We start from the raw sequence: 22,143 nt of genomic DNA on the forward strand, positions 1-22,143 counted from the left end.
ATTACTAAGGTGACAGGATCATTTCAATATAGAACAGGATGAATAACTCAAACATAAGTCGAATTCAACAGAACAAAAGATGATTGAACAACAGCCACAACATTACATGCTAGTAAGCATCATATAGGACATCACCCAGTAAAACAACTTATCTTAACCATTTCAAAGCATACTGCCCCAAATATGACAATAGAGTAGATAAATTTCTCAGATGCCAGGATCACACCAACATAAGAATAGAACAAGACGAATAACTCAAACATAATTCGAATTCAACAGCACTTGATAATAATATCCATGACGACACGACATCAAAACGAAAAGTAGGCACACCAATAAAGGTGCAGGAGTTCTGTTCCAAAATTCTACTTCAATACGACAGACAGACAGACATAAATTGACAGCTAACAAGAACCTTCTTCTTTTTTCTTCTTCTTCTCCCGACAAGAGTAGAGCGAAGCAGCCTACGCCTTCTGGTTGTAGACGTAGGTGAGGCCGCACTTACCGCAGTAGTGGCGGTCGAAGTGGTTGGCCATGAAGGTTCCGGCGCCGCACTCGGCGTTGGGGCACTCCTTGCGGAGGCGGGTTACCTTGCCGGTGGAGTCGTCAACCTTGTAGAACTGCAGCAGGGCGAGCTTGACCTTCTTGTGCTTGTGCTTTTGCTTCTTGGGCTTGGTGTAGGTCTTCTTCTTGCGCTTCTTGGCGCCTCCGCGCAGACGGAGCACCAGGTGCAGCGTCGACTCCTTCTGGATGTTGTAGTCGGCGAGGGTGCGGCCGTCCTCCAGCTGCTTACCGGCGAAGATGAGCCGCTGCTGGTCCGGGGGGATGCCCTCCTTGTCCTGGATCTTGGCCTTCACGTTGTCGATGGTGTCCGAGGACTCCACCTCCAAGGTGATGGTCTTCCCCGTCAGGGTCTTCACGAAGATCTGCATCTTGGCCGGCGGCCGCGGCAGCGGCGGCCTACCTACCTGGGGCGACGGTGGTGGTTCGCGGCGGCGGCGGGGTGGAGGCGGGTAGGGTTTAGCAGATGGAGAGAGAGAGAGGTGATACTTATATAGGTGCGGTGAGGTGGCTTGCGCCGTTCGATTTCGTTGGGTTTGATCGGATGGGCTTTCTGGGCCTGGGAGTGCTTATTGGGCCTTATAGGCTTTTTAGTTGGGCCGCTGGTAATTAACTCCCCCAATTCGAGTTTTCCTTGGTGTCCTCTGTTCTCTCTCGTTGCGCCGACGCGTTCCTCCGATTCCGCCGCCGAGCCGAAGCCAGCGCCAACTACCGCCGCCGCAGCGCCGGCAAGGAATCTTGAGACCACGCTGAGGATGGCTTCGAGCAGTTCCGCCGGAGAAGTGGGCGGTTCAGGTACGGATTTCCAGCCGAATCTGGGGCAGCGTGTAGCGCTTCTCTTCCTTAGCGGGCGATTGAAATCAGTAACAGAGAATAGGCGTCGGCTTGTGAGATTTGTGTGCTGCCTGTCCACCCTTCTTGTTTTGGATCTAGATTGTTGCCACTGCGTATGAGTTTTTCGTCTGCAGTTCGAAAGAAACTATTCATTCATGCTGGATTCTCAAGTCCCAAATACTAGCACATTACTGTACATCCCAATTTGGCTATTTCCTACTACTAATCTTACTTTTAGTACTTGAACTAGGATGCGTATAGAGTAATGGTCGTACGATTGGGTTGCAGTTTTGCAAAGTCGATATGGAAATTGATTTTTATTATTGAACTGACTGCCCAGTGAGAGGATAGCTTAATAATCCTAGTAATGTCAAGAGCTTTTGAATAATTTGTAGGCGCACAACATTATCTGTTCGCCTCAACCTCCCGTCGTTCCCCTCTCCATCCATAGTCTAGCACTATCCCAGCGGGTCAGCCCCTTCCCTCTCCCATGAACTGCCACTAAGTCTGCCACCACAGGCGCCATCCCTGACCGCCTCCACCTCCAATACTTCATACCCCGTCCACCTCCGAGCCTCCCAACCACGGCCGCTGTTGATTACGACCACATCTCGGCTGCTGGCTGCAACCAGATCTGGCAGCCCTGCCAACACAGCTGCTTTAGATATCCTCTAATGCTGCTTCGTTTAATTGAGGAGCACTTTAAATGTGTTGATTTTATTTCTGAATAATGATTGTACTTTTGTTATGGTTCAGACCAAATGTGTTTCTGTTTATAGGAAACTACTCTCAAACTAGTGTATGTGCTTTTTGAATTGAAAGCATGGTGCAAAGATTGAACAAAAAAGAAACTAAAACTTCTGTTAAAATATTCAACATTTCACAAATAGTGCAGCTAAAGCCTTATCAGACCACAAACAATGCTGTAAGCATGGGCCTTTTTTCCAGTCAGCAGTTATGTTCTCGAGTAATTCTCATCTTGCTCATGTTAATTCCAGGGTCCAAACTTGTGGTTGGAGATGAAATACTGCCAACTTCTGGAAATGCTAATAACTCAGAGCAACAGCTTCATGATACTGGTGCGTATTGTTAATTCATCTCCATGCTTGATTGTCTCTTCTCTGAGTTGATTCTGCACACATTAATGAGGATCTGTTCCTTCAGATAATTTCTTCAGATTCGAGAATATGAAATTGCTATGTGTATGATTATATGCTTCATAGTCTGATGGAGTTGTTGTCCATGTTGTTGCCCTTTGGTTATATTTGTCTTTTTTACTTGATATTACACAATAAGTACTAACCACTAACCGTCTGGGACTTTTGAATTTTCCTCGTGTTGTACTCCCTCCGTACTTGACATGGACATTTGTATCCGACATGCAACTTTGACCATTATTTCTCAGATGAATATACTAGCAAAAGTTTATAACTATCATATTATGAAAACAAAATGGGTGGATCCAGCGTCTCTCCAGCCTGGGCTTGCCAGCGGCACGGTATTAAATCCAGTGTTTTTTTTACCTTGAAACTGTGGGGCAAAAAACCCCACACTGATTTTATTAAAAAAGACTAAAAATAATTACATGAAGCCAAAAAGAAGAAAAAACCTGCCTATACAAAACTATACAAATAACTTTAAGATGTTTTCTCTTAATCCTATGCACAAGCATGGATTTATCATGAACAAAACCTCTCTTCCAAGAAGCAAAGGAAGGTCTCTGGCACTGGAATATCTTTTCATTCTTCTGTTTCCAGATGTTCCAGCAGGCTAAGATCACCACCTCCATGAAGGCATAAAGAAAGGTTTGGCAAAACCAGGACGAGCCCGAGAAGCTGCAGACTGAATATCTTGACCTTGCATCCAATCTATTTGCAAATATGTCCAAACTCTCACTCAAAAAATAAATGCATTCTGTCTTCATAAGCTCTAGTGGGACACAAAACACAGTGTGTCTCCTCTGTCACCTTCCAGTACCAGCGCTGCGACATGTCCCTTGTATTCAGATGATCACTAAGCAAAAGACAGGCAAAAAACTTAGTTCGCATGATACAACTTGACCTCCAAATCCATTTGTACAATCCGATGACCTGAATATGCTCATGAATATGCTGGTAATATTTTGAAGCTGTATAAGTACTTCCCCAAGAATAAATCCAGGAAACATTCCCAGCTGATAAAGGATTTCGTGTCATAAGGTTCTTAAGTGCTTGCAGCTCTTCAAAAGCTTGAGCAGATAAGGGCAGATAAAATAGCTGAGTGATATCATGTCGATTAGAACGAAATTTAGCATCCTAGCACTTCTAATTTGCAGTTTGCTCAGACTTCGAAATTCTTGTGTCTGCCATTAGACAGGTGTAATATTTTCATAGTAAATATTGGATCATTAATTTGTTATCTGACAAGTGGGGCATGGATAGGAGAACACCAGTCAAAGAGATATTTGTGGCAATATTGTTTGTCTGTGAACATGAACTTCTGTAGGCCACCTGCTTCTCAGAATTAGACTTACAGTATGCTGAATGAAGTTCTCTGCTGCATGGTCCATGTTGAGCTTTTGACAGCATAGTGTAATAACATCTCATGCCTGTTTGGTCCTTATGCATAGTTTGTTATTTTTATTCGACAAATGCTTCTGTAGATGTAAGCACGTGGCGTGAAGCTTCATTTTTTGGCAGACACAAAATCACGTGTGGAGGATGTGTGGAAGAAAATGAACAGCGGTTTGCCTGTGAAGATGCCCAAACCTGTGATGAATAAACTCAATACAGGACCAAAAGAAAAGAAAAATAAGGTGACAAATGTGAGTAATCTTTATGTTATAACCTCAAGCTGATGCTCCAAATGTTCTGTATTATATTGTTACAATTTTTGGTAGCCTTATTATGACTTAACTATTTTATTTTAATAGTTATCTTTCTTTGTTTGAAAAAATCTTGTAGAATTGGATGAGCGTTCTGGGCATTGCACCAAGTAAGGCATCTACAATTAATCAAGTCCCAAAAAATGGGCAGCAACAGACACAGCATGAAACAAGTGAGGATGCCAAAAAACTTGCAGCAAATGCTCTTGCAGCTGTCAGAGATGCAGCTGCTGCTTCTGGAAAAGGGAAAGTGGAGGTAAAGCCATACTGTGAGCATCATGCCATTGTTTTGCGGATAGGGATGACAAACTTTGTATGATTTGTGCATCTGACAAAAAAATCATGTGACATTGCTAATATTATAGTTTGTCTGACCCAACAGATAACTGAAGTAAGGGACTTTGCTGGCAAGGATATTGAGATCAAGAAACTTGTAGACGCCGATTCAAAGGAAGCGGTTGAGAAGGCTAAGGCAGCGGGTGCATCCCCGTCTGCCGTCGACAATATCCTGGAGCAGATAAGGAAGAAACAGAAGCTTAGTGTCCTGGACAAGACGAAGAAAGACTGGGGAGAGTATAAGGTAGAGAACAAGGTGGAGGAGGAGCTGGGCGCTTACAAGAAGAGCTCGAACCAGTACCTTGATAGGCAGTCGTTCTTACAGAGAGCTGATTATAGAGAGTTTGAGCGCGAGAGAGACGCTCGCTTGTCATTGATGGCGAAGCGGAAGAGCGAGGGTATGCAGGATGATGATGTGTAGGCTTGGTTAAAATATGCATCATCTTTGCCTTCGGATGTACTTGTAGCGACATTCTTTCGAGATAATGGTACTATGTTGCGCAATGTGAATGAACAAGACACCTATACATTTTTGACAATTCATTGTTTTTTACATGAATCTGCAACAGGATCGATCAGGTCCTATCATAGTTCGGAAGTTTCAGAACAAGTATTTCCGTATACTCGGTAACTGGTTTGAAAAAGAAATTGATAGTACAATGATTTTTTCTGCATGAATACTTGCAAATATATATATGTGATTAGAACAACAATAAGAAATTAAGAAGAAGATGAGTTGTCTTTCGATTTTCCTTTTAAACTTGACATTTGGAAACGATATGCTGTGCTCTGACTCGGACAGTACGATCCGCTACTGAAAGCTCAGCCTGAGCAACAGCAACACAGCACGTCAGCACGCTAGAGTGTGGAAAGCTTCCTGTGGTCACCAAAAAACACAGCAGTTACAGAACCATACATCGAACCAGACACACCGTCACGGGCTAAGGAGCGGCCATGGCTACGGGAGCTTCCTGCTACTACCACCCCGCCGCGGGTAGGGGCAACCCCTCCTCGCCATCTCTGGGCCTCAGGCCATCACAGAGCAAGGTGGTCTTCACCAGCGGCGGCGGCGGCGGCAGCAGGTGGTGGATGAGAAGGAGGAGAGGGGAAGGGATGACGAGCCGCGGCAGCATCAGCATCAGCAGGGCAAGAGCGAGGCCTGCCTTGTTCTCCCCTGTGGCCATGGAGTGGCAGGAGTGCAGGTATCCCTACCACTCCAAATCCATGCCAGTGATGCCTTGCTAGACAGGGGTTCGATGTTGCCTGTTGGATTGCTATTACCAATTGGGGGAATTACTTAGCTGGGATTTTAGCTCACGATTGTGTTAGCCTATTGCTGGTGCCTGATTGGATAGGACCTATTCAGTATTTGCTGAGTCATGGTGTAAAGAGATGCAAAGTTCACTTCTAAGTGGAGTTATAATCTTTCAAGGCTAAATGAATCTAGTGTTGATAGGCTACTGGGACAAGGCTCCTACCTAATCATGCATATAAAGCCTGGCCTCCATTTCAAACAGCCTTGATTGCACTCAAGACATCAGCTTGCCCTTCTTTTTGTATGTGATAATCTGAATCATGGTAGTCATTTCAAACAACCTTCATTGTGCTCGATAAGTTGAGCTTGCTGAAAGTTCGATTCTTATCTGCAATGCATATTTTCTTTCATCTGCTGTCTCCACCTTGTGACTGAATGTTGTCTCCATACAGTGCGGAGATCGAAGTTGATGTTCCATGTTCAGTGGCCTATCAGTGTTACTCGGAAAGAGAGACTATTCCTCAATGGATGCCATTCATATCAACTGTCGAGGTGGTCGTTAAGCTCTTCTTCTAGGGCATTTTTATTTTTTTAACAGTCCCATGCTTGGAGGCTGAATTTTTCATACCTTGACTGGATAGTAGTACGCATTTTACCAATACATTCAGAGGGATGGGCAAATATTCTCTTTTTCTGATCCATGATTATGTTAATAAAGCATAGAAATAATGCATAAAAATAGGATAACCAAGCACACATAAGCTTTCATTCGAAAAACCAAAACAAACACTCATGATTTTCTTAGTTCACCTAGTCTGTGTCCCACTTTTAGGCTCATAAACAACTTCCCATTTTCTTTAACATGGTATGAGCATACAATTTATAACTAATAACTTCCCTCTTATTTTTTATCTACATTCCAGTGTAGTCGTGTAGATGTGTGTCATCCACATTCCATCGTGTAGATGAATATTCAAGTCTTTTGGATCTTTGTGCCTATTCATGGCTCACACTGGCATTTAAACAAGTACAGCAAGTTAGCAATGTCCTTTCTTACAAAACGGAAACTTTGCAGTGACATATCTCAAGTAGAGCACTTTTTAGTCACGTATATGTGCGTTCCCATAGATGTGTAGAAGCTGCTCTGGCCATATTATGTGGCCTCCGTAGATTTTTTCTGTTTTGTTTCCCTCTTCCTATGTATCCATCATCACCCACTAACATTCACTATATCTAGAACCTAGTGATGTTAACTATATGTGAATAACTGATATGGCTCTTCTGTGCTGTTTTCTTTTCATTAGCTTGGTTTTCTATAAACTGGGCTTTGTTTTTCCGTTTCAGCACACATGACTATGCATATAACAATTTACAGGTCCTTGAAGATAAACCAGATCTTTCACGTTGGACCTTGAAGTATGCGATACTCGGTCAGGATGTAGAATTTTCTTGGCTTGCCCGAAACATGACAGTAAGTATGCTATGACAAAGCTGCTACCATTCTTAGAGTGAATATTCAGTAATAAAAAAATCTTCTGTACCAGCCTACTAAAAATCAAAAGATCCATTGGCGGTCTCTTGAAGGTCTTCCTAACAGGTGATTATTCAACAAATCCGAACTTACATACATAAAGAAATATCTTAATTCTGTTATTTCAATTTATAGTGCTTCAGCCACTTGGTTAGGTTAAGTACAACAACTTAGTGTTCACTCCATGGAGCAAGCTACCTTTTGATTTATTTGGATAAGCGCAACAAATTTCATTGCAGGGGTGCTGTCCGATTCTTCCCTAAGAGTCCATCATCTTGTAGAGTACAGGTGAGCATTCTGCCCTATGAATTTGACAGTTCTTGCTGTAACTGTAATGAGTTTTAGTTCTTCAAAATTTGAGCTTCAATCATCACTGTGTGCAGCTAACAGTGGCCTACGAAGTTCCTGAAATTCTGAATCCAGTAGCATCTGTAAGTCACCCCTATATTTATTTATTTTGCAGTGGTCCCTTGTTTTAAGATTACGTTGTTGCAAACCCATGAATTGAGCAATCCAATTATGCTTCAGGCACTAAAACCATTTCTAGAAGGGTTACTCTTCAATGGGCTGGAACGTTTCGTGGCTTATGCAAAGCAGCAGTATAGCAAGACCCTAAAGTCTTGACGAGATTTGTACTCAGCAATAAGAATTTCAGTTCCATCCACAATTGATGTAAAATTTGCATATCACTAGTTGTGTCAGGTCAAGAACCTGAAGAGAAATACAAGATAGCAAATAAAATGTTGCAAGTTTGATTCTGACAGTCACTACGTGTCTTGTTTGATGATTAGCCTGGTACTAGCATGTGCAAGTCAAAATGCATATTATCCATGATTTTGATGAGTAGATAAAATCTCAGCAAAAGCTGGTCTTGTATTCGTCATTTTGGCCCAGAATGCTTATTGTAACCCTGATGCTGGACAGTTCCGCAGAAGCAAATGCAGTAGTGGAGGATTGACAGAGGAGTAACGACATAACCAAATGTACATCTACAGACTACAGAAAAGACCAAAAAGATTGCATGCCTCTTCAGTCTATCACACAGCCCACAATTTGACCAGAAACGCATCCAGTACTAATTTATGGACACTCACTGACTCGCACACCGATGTAGCTGCAAGATATTATTGGAAGCAGATGTAGGACCTAAGCAGACAAAATTCATTGGCATGCTCCCAGCAAGAAAAAATTCAGTGGCAGTAGAATCGTTGCACCGGCAATTGTCAATTCACAGTATTCGCTGACAAGGCAAAATGACAAGTATAGCCTTTTTGTTCCCAATACATCCAAAATTATTACGGAGTAGAAAACTTTGGAACTTGCAGGGACAGGCAATTTGGACGATTAATACAAAAACGAAAAAAATCATATGTGGATGGCCTTGGAGAAGGTTTGCAAGCAAGCCTCCTTGAGAGCTTCGCTCACAGTGGGATGTGCATGGCATGTTCGGGCAACATCTTCGCTCGATGCTCCATACTGCATGGCAAGGGCAGCTTCGTGGATGATTTCTCCAGCATTCTGCGCCATTATGTGCACACCAAGAATCTTGTCAGTTTCTTTATCAGCCACGACCTTAACCAACCCCTCAGCATCATCAATAGCCTTTGCACGGCTGTTTGCCAACAGGGGGAATTTGCCAACCCGGTAGGCAATTCCTGAGGCCTTCACCTGCTCCTCTGTCTTCCCAACAGATGCAACCTCTGGGTGTGTGTAAACAACACCAGGCACCAAATCATAGTCAACGTGGCCTTCCTTGCCAGCAAGGAACTCAACACATGCCACACCATCTTCTTCAGCTTTGTGGGCAAGCATGGGCCCAGGGATGGCATCACCAATTGCATACACTCCATTCACATTGGTCTTGAAGCGCTTATCAACAAGGATCCTGCCAGCCTTGTCTGTCTCAACCCCAAGAGCCTCCAACCCAAGGCCAGAAGTATATGGGGTTCTCCCAGCAGAGACAAGAACAATATCTGCTTCGAGGATGCTCTGCTCACCTCCAGCTGCAGGCTCAAGTGTTAGCTTTACACCATCTCCACTGGTATCAACTCCGACTACCTTTGTCTTGAGCATAAACTTCATTTTCTGCTTCTCCAACATGCGCTGGAACTGCTTCCGAATTTCACCATCCATTGATGGGACTATGTCTGGCGCAAATTCAACAACAGTAACCTGTGATCCAAGACGGTTCCAGACTGAACCCATTTCCAGGCCAATGTAACCAGCTCCAATAACAACCATTTTCTTCGGGATACCTGACAAGCACAGGGCACCAGTAGATGAGACAATCTTCTTCTCATCAATTGTAATTCCAGGGAGTGATTTTACGTCCGATCCAGTGGCAATGATTATGTTTTTCCCTTTGATAACAGTGCTACCACCATCAACCAAATCAACCGATACTTCTGAGGGGGAAGCAAGTTTCCCGAAGCCTTTCACATAGGTAACTTTGTTCTTCTTAAAGAGGCCTTCAATTCCTTTTGTTAATCCTGCCACAGCCTTGTCTTTCTGCGCCATCATGGCAGGAAGATCCACTTCCAGATTAGATATTTTTACTCCATGGTGTGCAAAAGAAGTCCTTGCTTCGTGGTACATATGAGAAGAGTGCAACAGAGCCTGGATAACAGAAGCACAGAAAGAAGTTAGACATGTTCCCAGTAAAAGCACATCTGCAAGGATATATCACTGAAGTGGATAATTCTCTAGTTGCATTAGATCACATAACAGAACTACATCAACATGCTTTAGATCCTAGACAGAGATGCTCATCTTATACTAAGAGTTGTAAGCTACAGCATAACCTTATGTTCAAGCTATACCAGGGATATGCCTGTAAGGAAAGATGTTTATTGCAAAAAGAAGTTTAGCTTGTATATCCATACAATGAGCATGCGTCTGTATGAGCCAATTGAATCATATATTGTAGCTACAGGAAGAGTTGAAATGTAGATGTTTAGCTCCCACATAGAAGATGGGACTTATTGCTTTAAAAGGGACAGTATTATGGTCAACTGGTGGAGAAAAACTACAGAAAGCCCTTTGCTCATTTTACCATCATTGTTAGCAAGGTCCAAGAACAACATCCATTTAACCTCACTAGTGAACAGATAATTTATAGGAGAATAACGCATAATATTACATATATGATAAATGAAGGATCAAGACATGATTCTCTGAATAACCTACAAAAGTTATACAAAAAACTTACAAGTAGCACAACACAGGAGGGCTACATGGGATATTGTCGCATAACATCAAAGAGAGCAATCAAGAATAGAGCATCCAAGGAAAAATATTAAGATTTATTAACTGGAAATTATCACGAGTCGAGCATAAAAATATACCACGACAACGACACTTCATTTCAAACAAACTACAGTCCAACAAAAGTACAAATCTCAAAATGCTGCCAAGCAGATTTTTGTTTTCTACAGCAAATTCTTCCAACAAGATAAATTTACACACATTGAAAACTAATAATGTACTAAATATAGAAATTAAATATATGATGCTGGTCATAAATCTTGCTTTCTTCAGAAACATAAGAAACTACTATATCCCATAGATAAATAAATAAATAGCAACAAAGCAAACAAAAATAATTTACTCAGATGATGCTTAAAAGTTGGAATAATACTGGGCACTAAATTAAAGGCTTGCTGTCCACGCAAATGATAGCCAACCAAATCTCGAGGTGGAAGAAATTTACAAACGGTTCATATAACTGGTATTCCGTGTAATTTTAAATTGGGCAACAGAGAAAATGCAGAGGACCTCTAATCCTGCTGGCTAATCGTGCCAACAAGAACTCAATAAACAACCTGAAAAACCGCAAACTCAAACCCATAGTTCATTAAACACAATCGCGCGCATCGCATGAAGAAAAGAAATGGCACACGGACCAAACCGAAATGAACCTATAAAAGCCGTAACAGATCTACCACCCAGCGCAATGGCGCCGCGAACGGAAGGAATCGAGAGGGCGTCACCTTGGAAGGGATGCAGCCGACGTTGAGGCAGGTCCCGCCGAGGGTGCCCCGCTTCTCGATGCATGTGGTCTTGAGGCCCAGCTGCGCCGCCTTGATCGCTGCCACGTACCCTCCGGGCCCGCCGCCAACCACCACGACGTCGCTCTCCTCCCCCGCCGCCGCGGCCGCCGCGTACGCCCTCCCGGCGGACAGCGCCGCCGCCCCGGGGGCGTGCGGCCGCCGCAGCACGGCCTCCGCCGCCCTCCGCCTCGCCAGGATCGCTAGCGCCATGTCTCCTCCCGCTTCGCTTCGGCGTTCTGTTTTTCACGGAAGAGGAGAGATTGGGAGGGAGAGAAGAGAAGAAGGAAGGGGGCAAATGGCAAGCGCCTATTGCGGGCGTGTGGGGCCCGACCAGAGATAGGACGCCCCCTCGCTGGGTCGCTCCTGGCCCTACGATGCCACCAAAACATGCTTCCAGCTAAGCAAATCAAACCTAGAGCTAACCTAATCATATTTTTCTCCGCGGGAGAATAATAAGAATGTGTGTTCTACGACTTTACGCAAACCTCACTTGGAAATACCTTATATTTTATGATTAACAGAATTTGGAGGTATAAAATTTTGCATTGTTCACTACTTTACATGTCAAAAAAATTCTTTTTTGTGCAGCCCAAAATACTGGGTATTTCAATATTTTTCTTTTTAGTGGAGTTCATTATTTCCTACATCTAGATTTTCTCCTTTAAACTTTTTGAAACGTTAAAACGCTGTTTTTGAACCATTCAAAAAAAGGGCTCTGCGTAGCTTGGGATCCAAACATCGGTACTCCTCCACACTAATAAAAGGATATGTCAGTTGTAATTGTATTTATCCAAAAATATTGTCATTTTTCTTTTGAAAGAGATATTTACTGACTATATCATAGAATAAAACCAGTCTTTCTGTAAAACTAACATCTCCTCCTCGATATCATTTGTCATTTGTTGTGAAAGACCATATCCTACCTTTAAGAGTCTCTCGTATGTAGTACGCTCTCTGTTCGCTTTTACAAAATAGATGCGTCTTTATATATTCATACATTTCAAGCTGCATTAGTTTATATATTAAAATATCTCAATAATAATCAGAAGAAGAACAATCTAACACATTCAATTAAACTCACAAATATGTGGTCTTACGACAATTTCCAGTTGACAGTAGCCCTTTGGAATTTTTTGATTATTCGCTGGTGAGCTGATCTCGTGGGACAATCTACTCTCTTCGTTTCAAAATAATTATCGTAGATTTGTGTAGATTTCTACATATATACACAATAAAACATGATTAGATATGTGTAAATCTAGATAAATCCGCAACACTTATTTTCAAACGAAAGGTGTAGAAAATAGAACCTTTTTAAAGGGTCTCTTAAAATAAAACAAGGTCAGAAGTATTTTTTTCAATACATTTTTTCAATAAGAACGAGTCTAGCTATATGACACCGAATACTATCTTTGGATCTCAAGCTCCGATGACACCTTTAATTCAAAATATTCAAAAATTATATCGCTAAGTTTAAAAAAAATAGATGTAGTCAATAGTATATCATACAAGCATACAAAATCGCAACCCTACATCCCTTGAAGTTTAGGCTACAAGAGACCTGCTATGTCGTGGGACAAAAATTGTCCGATCCATGTACGAAGCAATATATGTAACTAGGGCTGTAAACGGATCGGATCGTATCCGATTTTTGCTCATAGCATATTCTTTACTATATATTCTTTCGGATTTGGATCGAAGCGTATATTGATCGGTTTTGGATTTGAATGCGGATTTGAATTGGAAATGGGGCGGACCCGGACCCGAAACAAAATAGTCGGATATATGCTCTCATCGGTAGATAGTTATAGTTCTTCCAAATCTAAAGAGAGGTTTAAACTTAATAGTCTCGTGTAGTTAAGAAAAAAGAGACATAATGCGCTAAACTCAAATAATGATAGAAATTTAGAGCTAAACATGCTTATCAAATAAATTTGTAACTCAATAACTACTAATCTTGCAAGATTGGCATTGCCTTTTGATTCAAAATCGGATTCATATTATCCTAATTAAATCGGATATCCTTATTCGCCAGATTCTTTAAAATCGGATATGGATACCTTAAAACGGATTCAACGCCGGTTTTGATGCGAAAATTATCTTATCCGTTTACACCCCTACATGCAACCGTCAGTACCTAATACAAAATCACAGCAGGCCGCTAGTTTTGTCGTTAGATAGGGATCTGACATAAAACTTTGGTTGCATAGAAGTTTCCTTTTGCTTGTACTCTCTCCGTCCTACAAAAGTTGTCTAAGATTTATCTAAATTTAAATGTGTCTAAACACTAAATAGCATCTAGATAAATCCAAATTTTGATAAATTTCAGACAAATTTATGAGGTGGAGGAAATACCTAGATCCTAAGTTGGAATGAAACATCCTAGTTTACCTTGCTTCTTTTCGGTTCCAAACCGGTGTTTGATGCACCAATCGTTTGTAAGTGTATGTTGCAGTGAAAAAGCTTTTGCAACAAAACCTCTAACACAAGCGTGAAAGCAAACACGAGCGTGATGTTTTCAGGCACGCAGGTTTTATTGTGAGCAATGAAAGGCGCACTATATATTGCAACATATATTTGTTAATAGGAGGCAATCATTCCGTCGACAATGAGGTGTATGTGATGACTTCGTCAATCTAAAGACTTGTTGAATTATTTCTTAAACTTAATCTCTCAAATGTGTTCATAAGGTAGGGCGTGTGTGCATTCATAGAGGTGAGGTTGTGTATGATTTATAAGTGTCCTACTTTCGAACAAAAGGATGGGTGTGGGTTTGATCTAAAAACAAAGTATTATGAATTAAAAAATTACACGTGGGGTAGATCATTGAGTACTTCTAGATTAGTTTTTATTTTTACAGTTTTAAACTTGTACATGATATTTGGCATCAGACGACTAAACTTAATTCTCAGTCAAGTGATGCCATCCCACAATTTTGTAGTATGAATACTTTTTTGTTGTGTGCATATATTTTTGGCACAAAATGAACCTTTTTTAAGTTACAACTCACTTGCAATTTAAAAATCTCAGTTAGAACCTACTCCGCTCGTAACTCATACAATGCAACTTTGGACTTGATTAAGCGCTAAGTTAATTCTCAGCAAGCTCGGGTGCCAAGAAATTCCGACTGCTATGTCATTTACTCGAGAAATTGTTCTCTATCGGACGTGGCAGCAACGTATGTCCTAGCCTTTTCTGCCGTTGAACTGGGGACGAGAGTGAAGTTGCTGGCTCACAGTTAACACCCAATCCTGCATAGGATATGCCGCTGCTTGCCAGTCCTTGTAGACCACTGGGATCCTGGGGAGATTCTGCCCTCATAAGTCACTTTTGCTATCTGTACTTCTCTTTCAGGACCACTAAAATCCACAATATGCTTCTCATTCAATATTCTATTTCAAGCATAAATGGGAAAAGATGGAAAACTGGATCTAATTTGCGACACAAGTTCATCTTGAAATGACATCAATATGCATGGATCAACGTTTTCTTCTGTGAAACTGAAACCGTTGATCAGAACAAATGAATGATGAACACCTAATATGTTACAACTATTACACCAGAGCCCGAACAAACATAAAAGTCGTGGTAATAAATTGTACAACAACAAGACTAATCTATCACATACTTGGTAGTCCTGATGCATAAGTTATTCACAGCATACTGGTTGAGATTCCATCTGAAGCTTCTCCCACAGGCACATCATAAGCCTCGGGGTCTGATAGTGGGCAAGGACATAATCAGTATCACATCCTTCGTTGTAGAAGCGCTCATCGTTTGCATAGTTCACTTTCTGACCGCTGTCTTCGTATTGCTGGATCCATATGCCCATAGCCACGTCTTCGAGTTTGAATAGCTGAGGAGGCAACAAGATCAATCAAGAGCTACGTCAATGCGTAGAGAGATTATACAGAAGAAGTTTGCGAGTGTATTGCGAGTTCTTTTCAACCTGAAGTATTCGTTCTTCATGACCTCGAACGACAAATTTTGCAATGTCCCTTGATATTACATATCCGGGACCATGAGCCCATGGCGGATATATTTCGACAGGCCATTCCTGTGTTTCTCAAGGGTAAGAAAAGCAGCCTACATGAATGAAGCATCCGTGCATGTAATCGGAAACATCCAGTACCTTTGGACTGATAAACCATTTGCTATCCTTGTTTCTGTGTGGTGAAGACTGGTAAGAAATAAGACCATACAAAAGCCCATGGGGGTCCCTCTTCTTCAGGCTAGAGATGACCTCATCAATCCTAACAAAAGCATCATCATCTGTTTTCATGATGTACTTTGCAGGCATAATTTTAGTCTGTAAATTGTAAGCAAAATATAAGTTTATGTCAGCAGGATGTACATATATTGCTATAGGCTATAGCCCATATTTTGTATTAGAAAAGGCGCTACATCAATGGAGAATAACATACTCCTCCGATCCATAATAAGTGTCGTGGTTTCATTTTAATTTTAACTAAAACCACGACACTTATTACAGATCGGAGGGAGTATATAACAAGCAAACCATGACAAAAGAAACTTAAATAGCACGGGGCAATGCTTTGTGCCTCAACTTTCTCAGCTTCATACTTTCAGTCTCAAGCTTTGCCAATATATGTAATGACAAAACAGAAGGTGCTTACAAGTTAATAGTTTGACTATGACTTTCATAGCTTTACATAGCTATGCTACAACTATGGTTCAATCTACAAATAACACAATCTGAAGACAAAATATCTTGCAATAATATTTTAATCTAGTCATGATATAGTGCACTTCTTGTGTGACACTTATTCCAGCATCACAATTGGACTTACTCAACAGACCTAACGAATGAAGCTTATTACCAGACGAGCCGAGGAATCTACGAAATGCATGTATACGGAAAATGGAAAATACACTGTGTACAAACAGATGCAACATAGTATAATATAAGTAAAATAAGGAGCAACAAAGTATTAAATCACTAATTTAATGTTTTTAATAACCTGCTCCTTAGTCATACAGCACTGAGAATTGATACACTGATATTGCAGATCCGCTCTAAGATTACATTATTCAAGAGAACAGAGAAGCATTCCACCAACTTTTCTTCGTCTGAATCATTCTCAAGTCGGACACCCAGAGCAGGCAAGTGACAGAACAAAGTGTCACAGCGTCAGAATGACAGGCCAATCATTATGTTGTAATCATGTTAAAAACACTCTCTTGCTTTCAAGATACTATAAAGCACTGTTTATGACTATAACTTGACATTCTACTTATGGTCTACAGAGATCAAGGAAAACATAGCTCTTATAAGCTGCAAAACTAAAAGAGAATACATACCCCAAACATGCAAATTGCAATGGTCTTTAGAGTGATCAAAGTATAGTAGTCAACAAATGGCATAAGCTGGATATCACCATACAGCTGAGCTTCTCTCCATAGTTCCATATTGACTTGCTCATTCTTATGCTGCATTTTAGGCAGAAGATTTGATGATCACATTGGATGAAGCTAGAATAATGCACATCTAAATAAATGAATATGGAAAGCAAATTAGACATAAGTCTCAGGTTATATGTAAGGAGAGAAGAGTTGCATTTAAAAGAAATGAATGTGTGAGCTCCAATCATTGAATCGAAGTACTAAACAGTCTTAAAACTTCCAAACTGTTGTTGCAAAGCACAAAAATATAAATAATATGGCAATACTGATGAAAGAGAATGCTGCAACTATGCACATTAGCATTTGTCATGCAACTAAATGGGCTCACATATCTGGGTACTAGATTATAGTGAATACTGGAGCAGCTTATTTGTTATGGATGAAATATGCAGCTTAAAAAGACCTGCTCCTTCAATTTATCCTTGATATGTTATTCTTTGCAGAAATGTCACCTTGGTAATCAAGGAAAACAAAGGAAAAATGATAGCTACAGTGTCAGAACATAGCTGGATGTTTAGTTCTCTTTTGGCATTTTAAATTTTATCTGTAACTACTGAACAAGAGGCTGCTTTGAGTATTAAGGCTATATAAGCCTACTCAGAATGTATGAGGGAGGAAACAATGGAATTTTGGACTTGACCCAACATAGGAAGTGGTAAAATATAAATTTCCTGATGTTCCCATCAGTGTTAGTACAATAAAAAGCCGTTATTCTAATAAGATGCACCATAAGGGTCTATTTGCATCTTAGGCCCAAAATATTCCTATAACAGATTGATGGCAAAAATCCTACATTGTCCTATCCTCTTCCCCTTCCTTTCAACTTTCTTTCTGATAGTAATTTTTTTTGCAAAGATAGTAATCAGCTTTTAAGTAACTATGTAAGTAACTATGTGACAACCCATCTGTCGAAGCACGTGAATGTAGTAACAAAATGTCCCTCAATCCAAAAAAAAAAAATATATAGGAAGTTAACAACACACTGTGATGTTGTTCATATAATATTTATATGATGAAGAAACATGGCCAGTCTCTGCCAGAATGGTGCCCTCTTGAATGGAGTTTAGGTTCATGTCCTACTATGTAGAAGCTAGTCTGTGAAGATATAACTACCACTGTAAGAAACTGGAAAAGTAATTAGGATAGCAAAGATGCAAGAAATGGCTAAGTGGAACTCAATCCAATAAGCAGTCACAACTGAACAGAAATATTGATGTGAAAGAAAGAACATGAAACGTTGTAACTGCACTCAAGGCGAATGAAGTAAGCTTATTGATGTGAAAGAAAGAACATGAAACGTTGTAACTGCACTCAAGGCGAATGAAGTAAGCTTATTGATGTGAAAGAAAGAACATGAAACGTTGTAACTGCACTCAAGGCGAATGAAGTAAGCTTACAAGGCCAGTGAAAAACCGCACAGCTACTTCGCCTGAGCGGACAGACTCATATTGCATCCATGTTCGCCTCATAGCCATCCGGCGCTTGAAGTTGTTTCCAGTAGAGAAAACGCCAACAAGAAGAAAAATCCGCTTCTTTGGAAGAGGTGGAGCCTTTAGAAGCTCAACACTTGCCATGTCTACATCTTCTGAAACTGGCAATCCATTAGCCAAGATTGATAGGAGCTCCAAATCCCCAGAGACCTTGACTTCTGCTACTGACCATGGCTCCAACCTCTATCAAAAACCTAGCAGCTTTCATAATTATCCAATACTCACAAACATTTATGATTACAGTTGTAGCACTTAGTGCAAGCTCACCTCTCTGTATGTAAACGATGTCTCGTGCCTCCCATTTACTGTCATATGGAACCCTTCAGCACCAGCCCATAGTGTTGCTGTAAAAGGCTCTCCTTCGACAATTGAGAAGCTACCACTGAAATGTGCACGTCCTTTTGGTCTCTTCTCATCTTCAGGCTGGTTCAAAGTAACATTCTGTGTGGTATTATTACTCCCCTGGATGACATTCGTACCCACTTGCTGATTGCAACGAACAAGGCCATCGACCGGACTGCTTGCAGCAAAATAAATTTTGTTTTATCATAACCACCAGAAACTTTAAGAACAAGAGATTGTAATTCAAATACTTATATACAAATCGTTTTTGACAATAATACACATCTGAGTCATAGAAGACGCTAAAACAAAACTAGAATGTAAATTAGGCATCAAATGATTACTGCACCTTTTTGGCCATCATTGATAACCATTGCAACTACTCAATGGCACATCAAACTCTAAGGGGAATTAACAATTTATTTTCACAGAAATTCTCAGATCTAGAAATACTCGGTCTATATTGTCAAAGATTTGTCCATCCATTTAGAGGCTGGCAGCAGAATACTGTGACCTACTGGCTGTTCACATGACAGTCAACTACCATTAAAGGCTGCCCCTGATAAATTTGCTGAGGACAGAACGTGGTATGTAATCGATCTACTGTGCAAAGGATGCAATGGAACCAAATCGTTAGTTGCTCAAATTGCTAGCATACTAATTTACTGTTTATTAGCATGATCTACATAATGTCAACTTAGTGATCCTAAATGTAGTTATCCTATAAAACTAAGAAGATCATCCCCACTAACTTTATTTCTCTCAACATGCAAGCTATACAGCTCAGCAAGCCTCTAATTGGTCCACATCATTACTCCTTTTAAGCCATGTCATCAGTAAACCATGTCATTAGCTAGAAAAAACCAAGACTAGCTGGCCGGCCGATTGACATGAACGTTTGGTTTCTCCACCAAATTATTTCTATTGGTAACAGAAATCCCCACTAGCTAATAGCCTAACAAGGGTGCTGGTGTTTATTATATACACCATCCATTCATATTCTCACCCCCACTAGCTAACATAATTGCTATTTTTCTGCTCTCACAATGAGCCACTTCATCAGAATTGTTGTAGCCCATTGGATTCGGTAGCCTGGTATGTCAACAGCATAGGTTTTAAGACGTCCACCTTAGGACGCTTAAGTGACGCTTAGACGATAGAGCACCCCCCAGCGCCTCTCAACAGTCATTTGATCAGGACATGGAGAGTCTGTCCACCACGCAACATGCAATATTAGTAGGTTTTAAATCCCATCACATTTAACTGGACCATGTTTAACTTTAACACTATCAAGAGTTTTCTTTTGTGCCCACTAACTTATTTCTCATCTCTCGTGCCACATCACCTTTTTCTTCTGGCACAGTCTGCTATTCATCGCCCGCTAGTTAATTTGTGTACACAATGAGTATTCCACGTTATCTCCTTAAGGTACTCATTAGCCGCCTCCAATCCATTTGATTTATATTAACGCACTTGTCCACTCCTCAACCACAGGTTCATTATTAATTATCCCGTTTCCTTTGAGAGATTCCACCTTTGGTCTCCATCCCATCTCTGAGTATATATCAAGACGTACGCCTCCTCCTCCTCATTCCCTGCAGGCGGTGTACACCAGCCACAAGCAGTGGCCGGCAGCTGACATTTGTCTGCGGCGGCAGCGATCCGTGGACAATTAGATCGCATACATGTGCGGGAGATTCAAGGCACTGCCCACTAATCTTTGATCTTCGTCGTTACAGAATTTGGATCTGATCTGTGGTTGTTATCATTATTTATTTTTGCATGTTGGATGATCAGTGTGACATTAGACAAGGTGTGGACATGTTGTTTTGAGGACATGGCTGATTATCGGAGCTTTCAATGAGAATAATTAGCCGGGCAAGGTGCAGACTTTGTTATTCGTAAGATTAATTTCTCCTTCTCTGCCGTTTGTTGGTTTCTTCAACCTTTCCCTGACTCTATCAATGTATTTCCTTTCTCATTCTCTTCTAGGTACTAGAGATTTGGTCTGCTAGCGTGATATTCATTTGATCGACACTGCATTGGTTTTAAGCCTCACGGTTGTTCACAACCTATAAACCCAACTTTTTTGTTGGACAAGATGTTTCTTGACAATATAGACTTATATTTTATTTTAGTCAGTGTTCTAAGTAGGTTTTTACAAGCTACAGGGGTGTGTCCGAAATGTAAATGTGTAAGAGAAACTCAGCATTGATGCGTTTGACAGTATATGCAGAGCTGGAGTCATCTTCAGAGTTTAGGTCATACTGTCAAGAACGTACCTAACTCAATATATATATATGGGTATTGTGGTCATATTATTTACTTACAAACTTCTGCCTTGTTGGCAAATTACATATTGAAGCATTCCATCGTACGGAAGTTATATGGAATCTGCTAATTTGGGTTGAGGCTAATTTTGTACTGGCCATTACAAACTAATAAGCTCTACATGGTAGAGAAACGAGGACTTGATACCTTTACATTGGAAATGGAAGTATATTTTGATATAATTGCACCATACAGTATAGACCATATTAGCCATATCACACACGACTTTGTTTAAGTTTGTGTGTTTCAGCATTTCTCCACACAAAACAGTATTGTTTATCATTTCAATTCTCGTGATAATTATTCTCATTCTGTTTAAAAAATTAGCAACTGCTATTGTTGCCAATGTCAAGGGTTTCAAGGGTTGTAAGTATCACCTCCGTTGCCAACTGCTATTGCTGCCAATGTCACCAAGCAGCGGGCACCGCTCCCACCCACCCCACCCGCCCTCAGCAGTCCAAGAACTCTGCTCCACCACCATCCCAGCAGCCCCCAGGCTGACATTGAAGCACGCCACCACCTCGCCGCCTCCTCCCACCATCTCCACCCGGAACCCGGCCGCTCCTTGCTTGGGCACCCCCACCACCGTGACCGCGGCGCCCTCCGTGAGTCCGCACGGGATCCTGACCCGACGAGTGCGCAGATCCCCATCCACGGACGCCCGGCAGTTCGCGTCGAGCGCCTCTGGATTGCTGCGACTGCGAGTTGCTGCCGCTGCCGCCGCCGCAACGGCGACGGTGAGGTTGCGCCAGGCGTGTGCGGCCTCGAGTACCCCCGCGGCAGTGCCGGGGATCGCATCAGAGCGTGAAAGGATGGGGCGGAGGAGGCGCCAGGAGAGGTGTGAGGTGGAGTTGGTGGGGGGTGGGTAAAGGCCCGAGAGTCCCGGGAGGGAGGGAGGATGTAGGCGATTGGGCCGGCGGCGGTGGTGGCGGGATGGTGGGTGGTCAGCGGAGACGGCGAGAGGAGGAAGAGCAGAGCGGCGAGCGAGAGAATGAAGATCACGCCGGAACACTTCCTCATCGGAGTTTGGACCCAGTAGTCCACCAGGTCAGGGGAGACAGACCACAAGACTAGAGAATTTGAGCTCGCCTCGGCACTAGTAGTGGACCGTGGACGAAAGAGGTTTT

General features: G+C 41.7%; 4 protein-coding genes and 1 pseudogene across 6 annotated transcripts; 2 read left to right on the top strand and 3 right to left on the bottom strand.

The window, feature by feature from the left end:
* Positions 1-251: 251 nt before the first annotated feature.
* Positions 252-1,007, bottom strand: LOC124662681 (ubiquitin-40S ribosomal protein S27a). Its single transcript, XM_047200488.1, has one exon. The coding sequence runs from the start codon at positions 930-932 to the stop codon at positions 465-467; it is 468 nt and encodes a 155-aa protein (XP_047056444.1). The 5' UTR covers positions 933-1,007; the 3' UTR covers positions 252-464.
* Positions 1,008-1,263: 256 nt separating this feature from the next.
* On the top strand, positions 1,264-5,138 carry LOC124662674 (craniofacial development protein 1-like). Of its 3 annotated transcripts, none has more exons than XM_047200477.1 (5): positions 1,264-1,356; positions 2,394-2,474; positions 4,074-4,198; positions 4,338-4,514; positions 4,641-5,138. In XM_047200477.1, exons 1-5 carry the CDS (start codon positions 1,317-1,319, stop codon positions 5,013-5,015), a joined length of 798 nt encoding a protein of 265 aa, XP_047056433.1. In that variant the 5' UTR covers positions 1,264-1,316; the 3' UTR covers positions 5,016-5,138. The 3 variants fall into 3 exon arrangements, with proteins under 3 accessions (XP_047056433.1, XP_047056434.1, XP_047056435.1); XM_047200478.1 differs by having other exon boundaries at positions 1,289-1,356; positions 2,415-2,474; XM_047200479.1 differs by lacking the exon at positions 1,264-1,356 and having other exon boundaries at positions 4,037-4,198.
* A 352-nt stretch (positions 5,139-5,490) lies between these two features.
* Positions 5,491-8,143, top strand: LOC124662678. The gene is made up of 7 exons (XM_047200485.1): positions 5,491-5,796; positions 6,302-6,401; positions 7,225-7,320; positions 7,394-7,446; positions 7,620-7,668; positions 7,764-7,811; positions 7,909-8,143. The coding sequence occupies exons 1-7, from the start codon at positions 5,549-5,551 to the stop codon at positions 8,002-8,004; spliced, it is 690 nt and encodes a 229-aa protein (XP_047056441.1). The 5' UTR covers positions 5,491-5,548; the 3' UTR covers positions 8,005-8,143.
* A 426-nt stretch (positions 8,144-8,569) lies between these two features.
* LOC124662672 (dihydrolipoyl dehydrogenase 1, mitochondrial-like) lies at positions 8,570-11,654 on the bottom strand. Its single transcript, XM_047200476.1, has 2 exons — positions 11,370-11,654; positions 8,570-9,996 (listed from the first exon to the last, which is right to left on the bottom strand). Exons 1-2 carry the CDS (start codon positions 11,637-11,639, stop codon positions 8,746-8,748), a joined length of 1,521 nt encoding a protein of 506 aa, XP_047056432.1. The 5' UTR covers positions 11,640-11,654; the 3' UTR covers positions 8,570-8,745.
* A 3,232-nt stretch (positions 11,655-14,886) lies between these two features.
* On the bottom strand, positions 14,887-22,063 carry LOC124662670 (annotated as a pseudogene).
* Between the last annotated feature and the right edge of the window lie 80 nt (positions 22,064-22,143).

This window comes from Lolium rigidum, chromosome 6 (genome assembly GCF_022539505.1).
Source record: "Lolium rigidum isolate FL_2022 chromosome 6, APGP_CSIRO_Lrig_0.1, whole genome shotgun sequence".
Classification (NCBI taxonomy): domain Eukaryota; kingdom Viridiplantae; phylum Streptophyta; class Magnoliopsida; order Poales; family Poaceae; genus Lolium; species Lolium rigidum.

Coding starts and splice junctions, on each gene's coding strand:
- LOC124662674 (XM_047200477.1), top strand. CDS start 1,317: ATGGCTTCGAGCAGTTCCGCCGGAGAAGTGGGCGGTTCAG. Junction 1,357..2,393: donor CGGAGAAGTGGGCGGTTCAG/GTACGGATTTCC, acceptor TGTTAATTCCAG/GGTCCAAACTTGTGGTTGGA. Junction 2,475..4,073: donor GCAACAGCTTCATGATACTG/GTGCGTATTGTT, acceptor ATTTTTTGGCAG/ACACAAAATCACGTGTGGAG.
- LOC124662681 (XM_047200488.1), bottom strand. CDS start 932: ATGCAGATCTTCGTGAAGACCCTGACGGGGAAGACCATCACCTTGGAG.
- LOC124662672 (XM_047200476.1), bottom strand. CDS start 11,639: ATGGCGCTAGCGATCCTGGCGAGGCGGAGGGCGGCGGAGGCCGTGCTG. Junction 9,997..11,369: donor TCGGCTGCATCCCTTCCAAG/GTGACGCCCTCT, acceptor TCTGTTATCCAG/GCTCTGTTGCACTCTTCTCA.
- LOC124662678 (XM_047200485.1), top strand. CDS start 5,549: ATGGCTACGGGAGCTTCCTGCTACTACCACCCCGCCGCGGGTAGGGGC. Junction 6,402..7,224: donor CATTCATATCAACTGTCGAG/GTGGTCGTTAAG, acceptor AACAATTTACAG/GTCCTTGAAGATAAACCAGA. Junction 7,321..7,393: donor GGCTTGCCCGAAACATGACA/GTAAGTATGCTA, acceptor CTTCTGTACCAG/CCTACTAAAAATCAAAAGAT.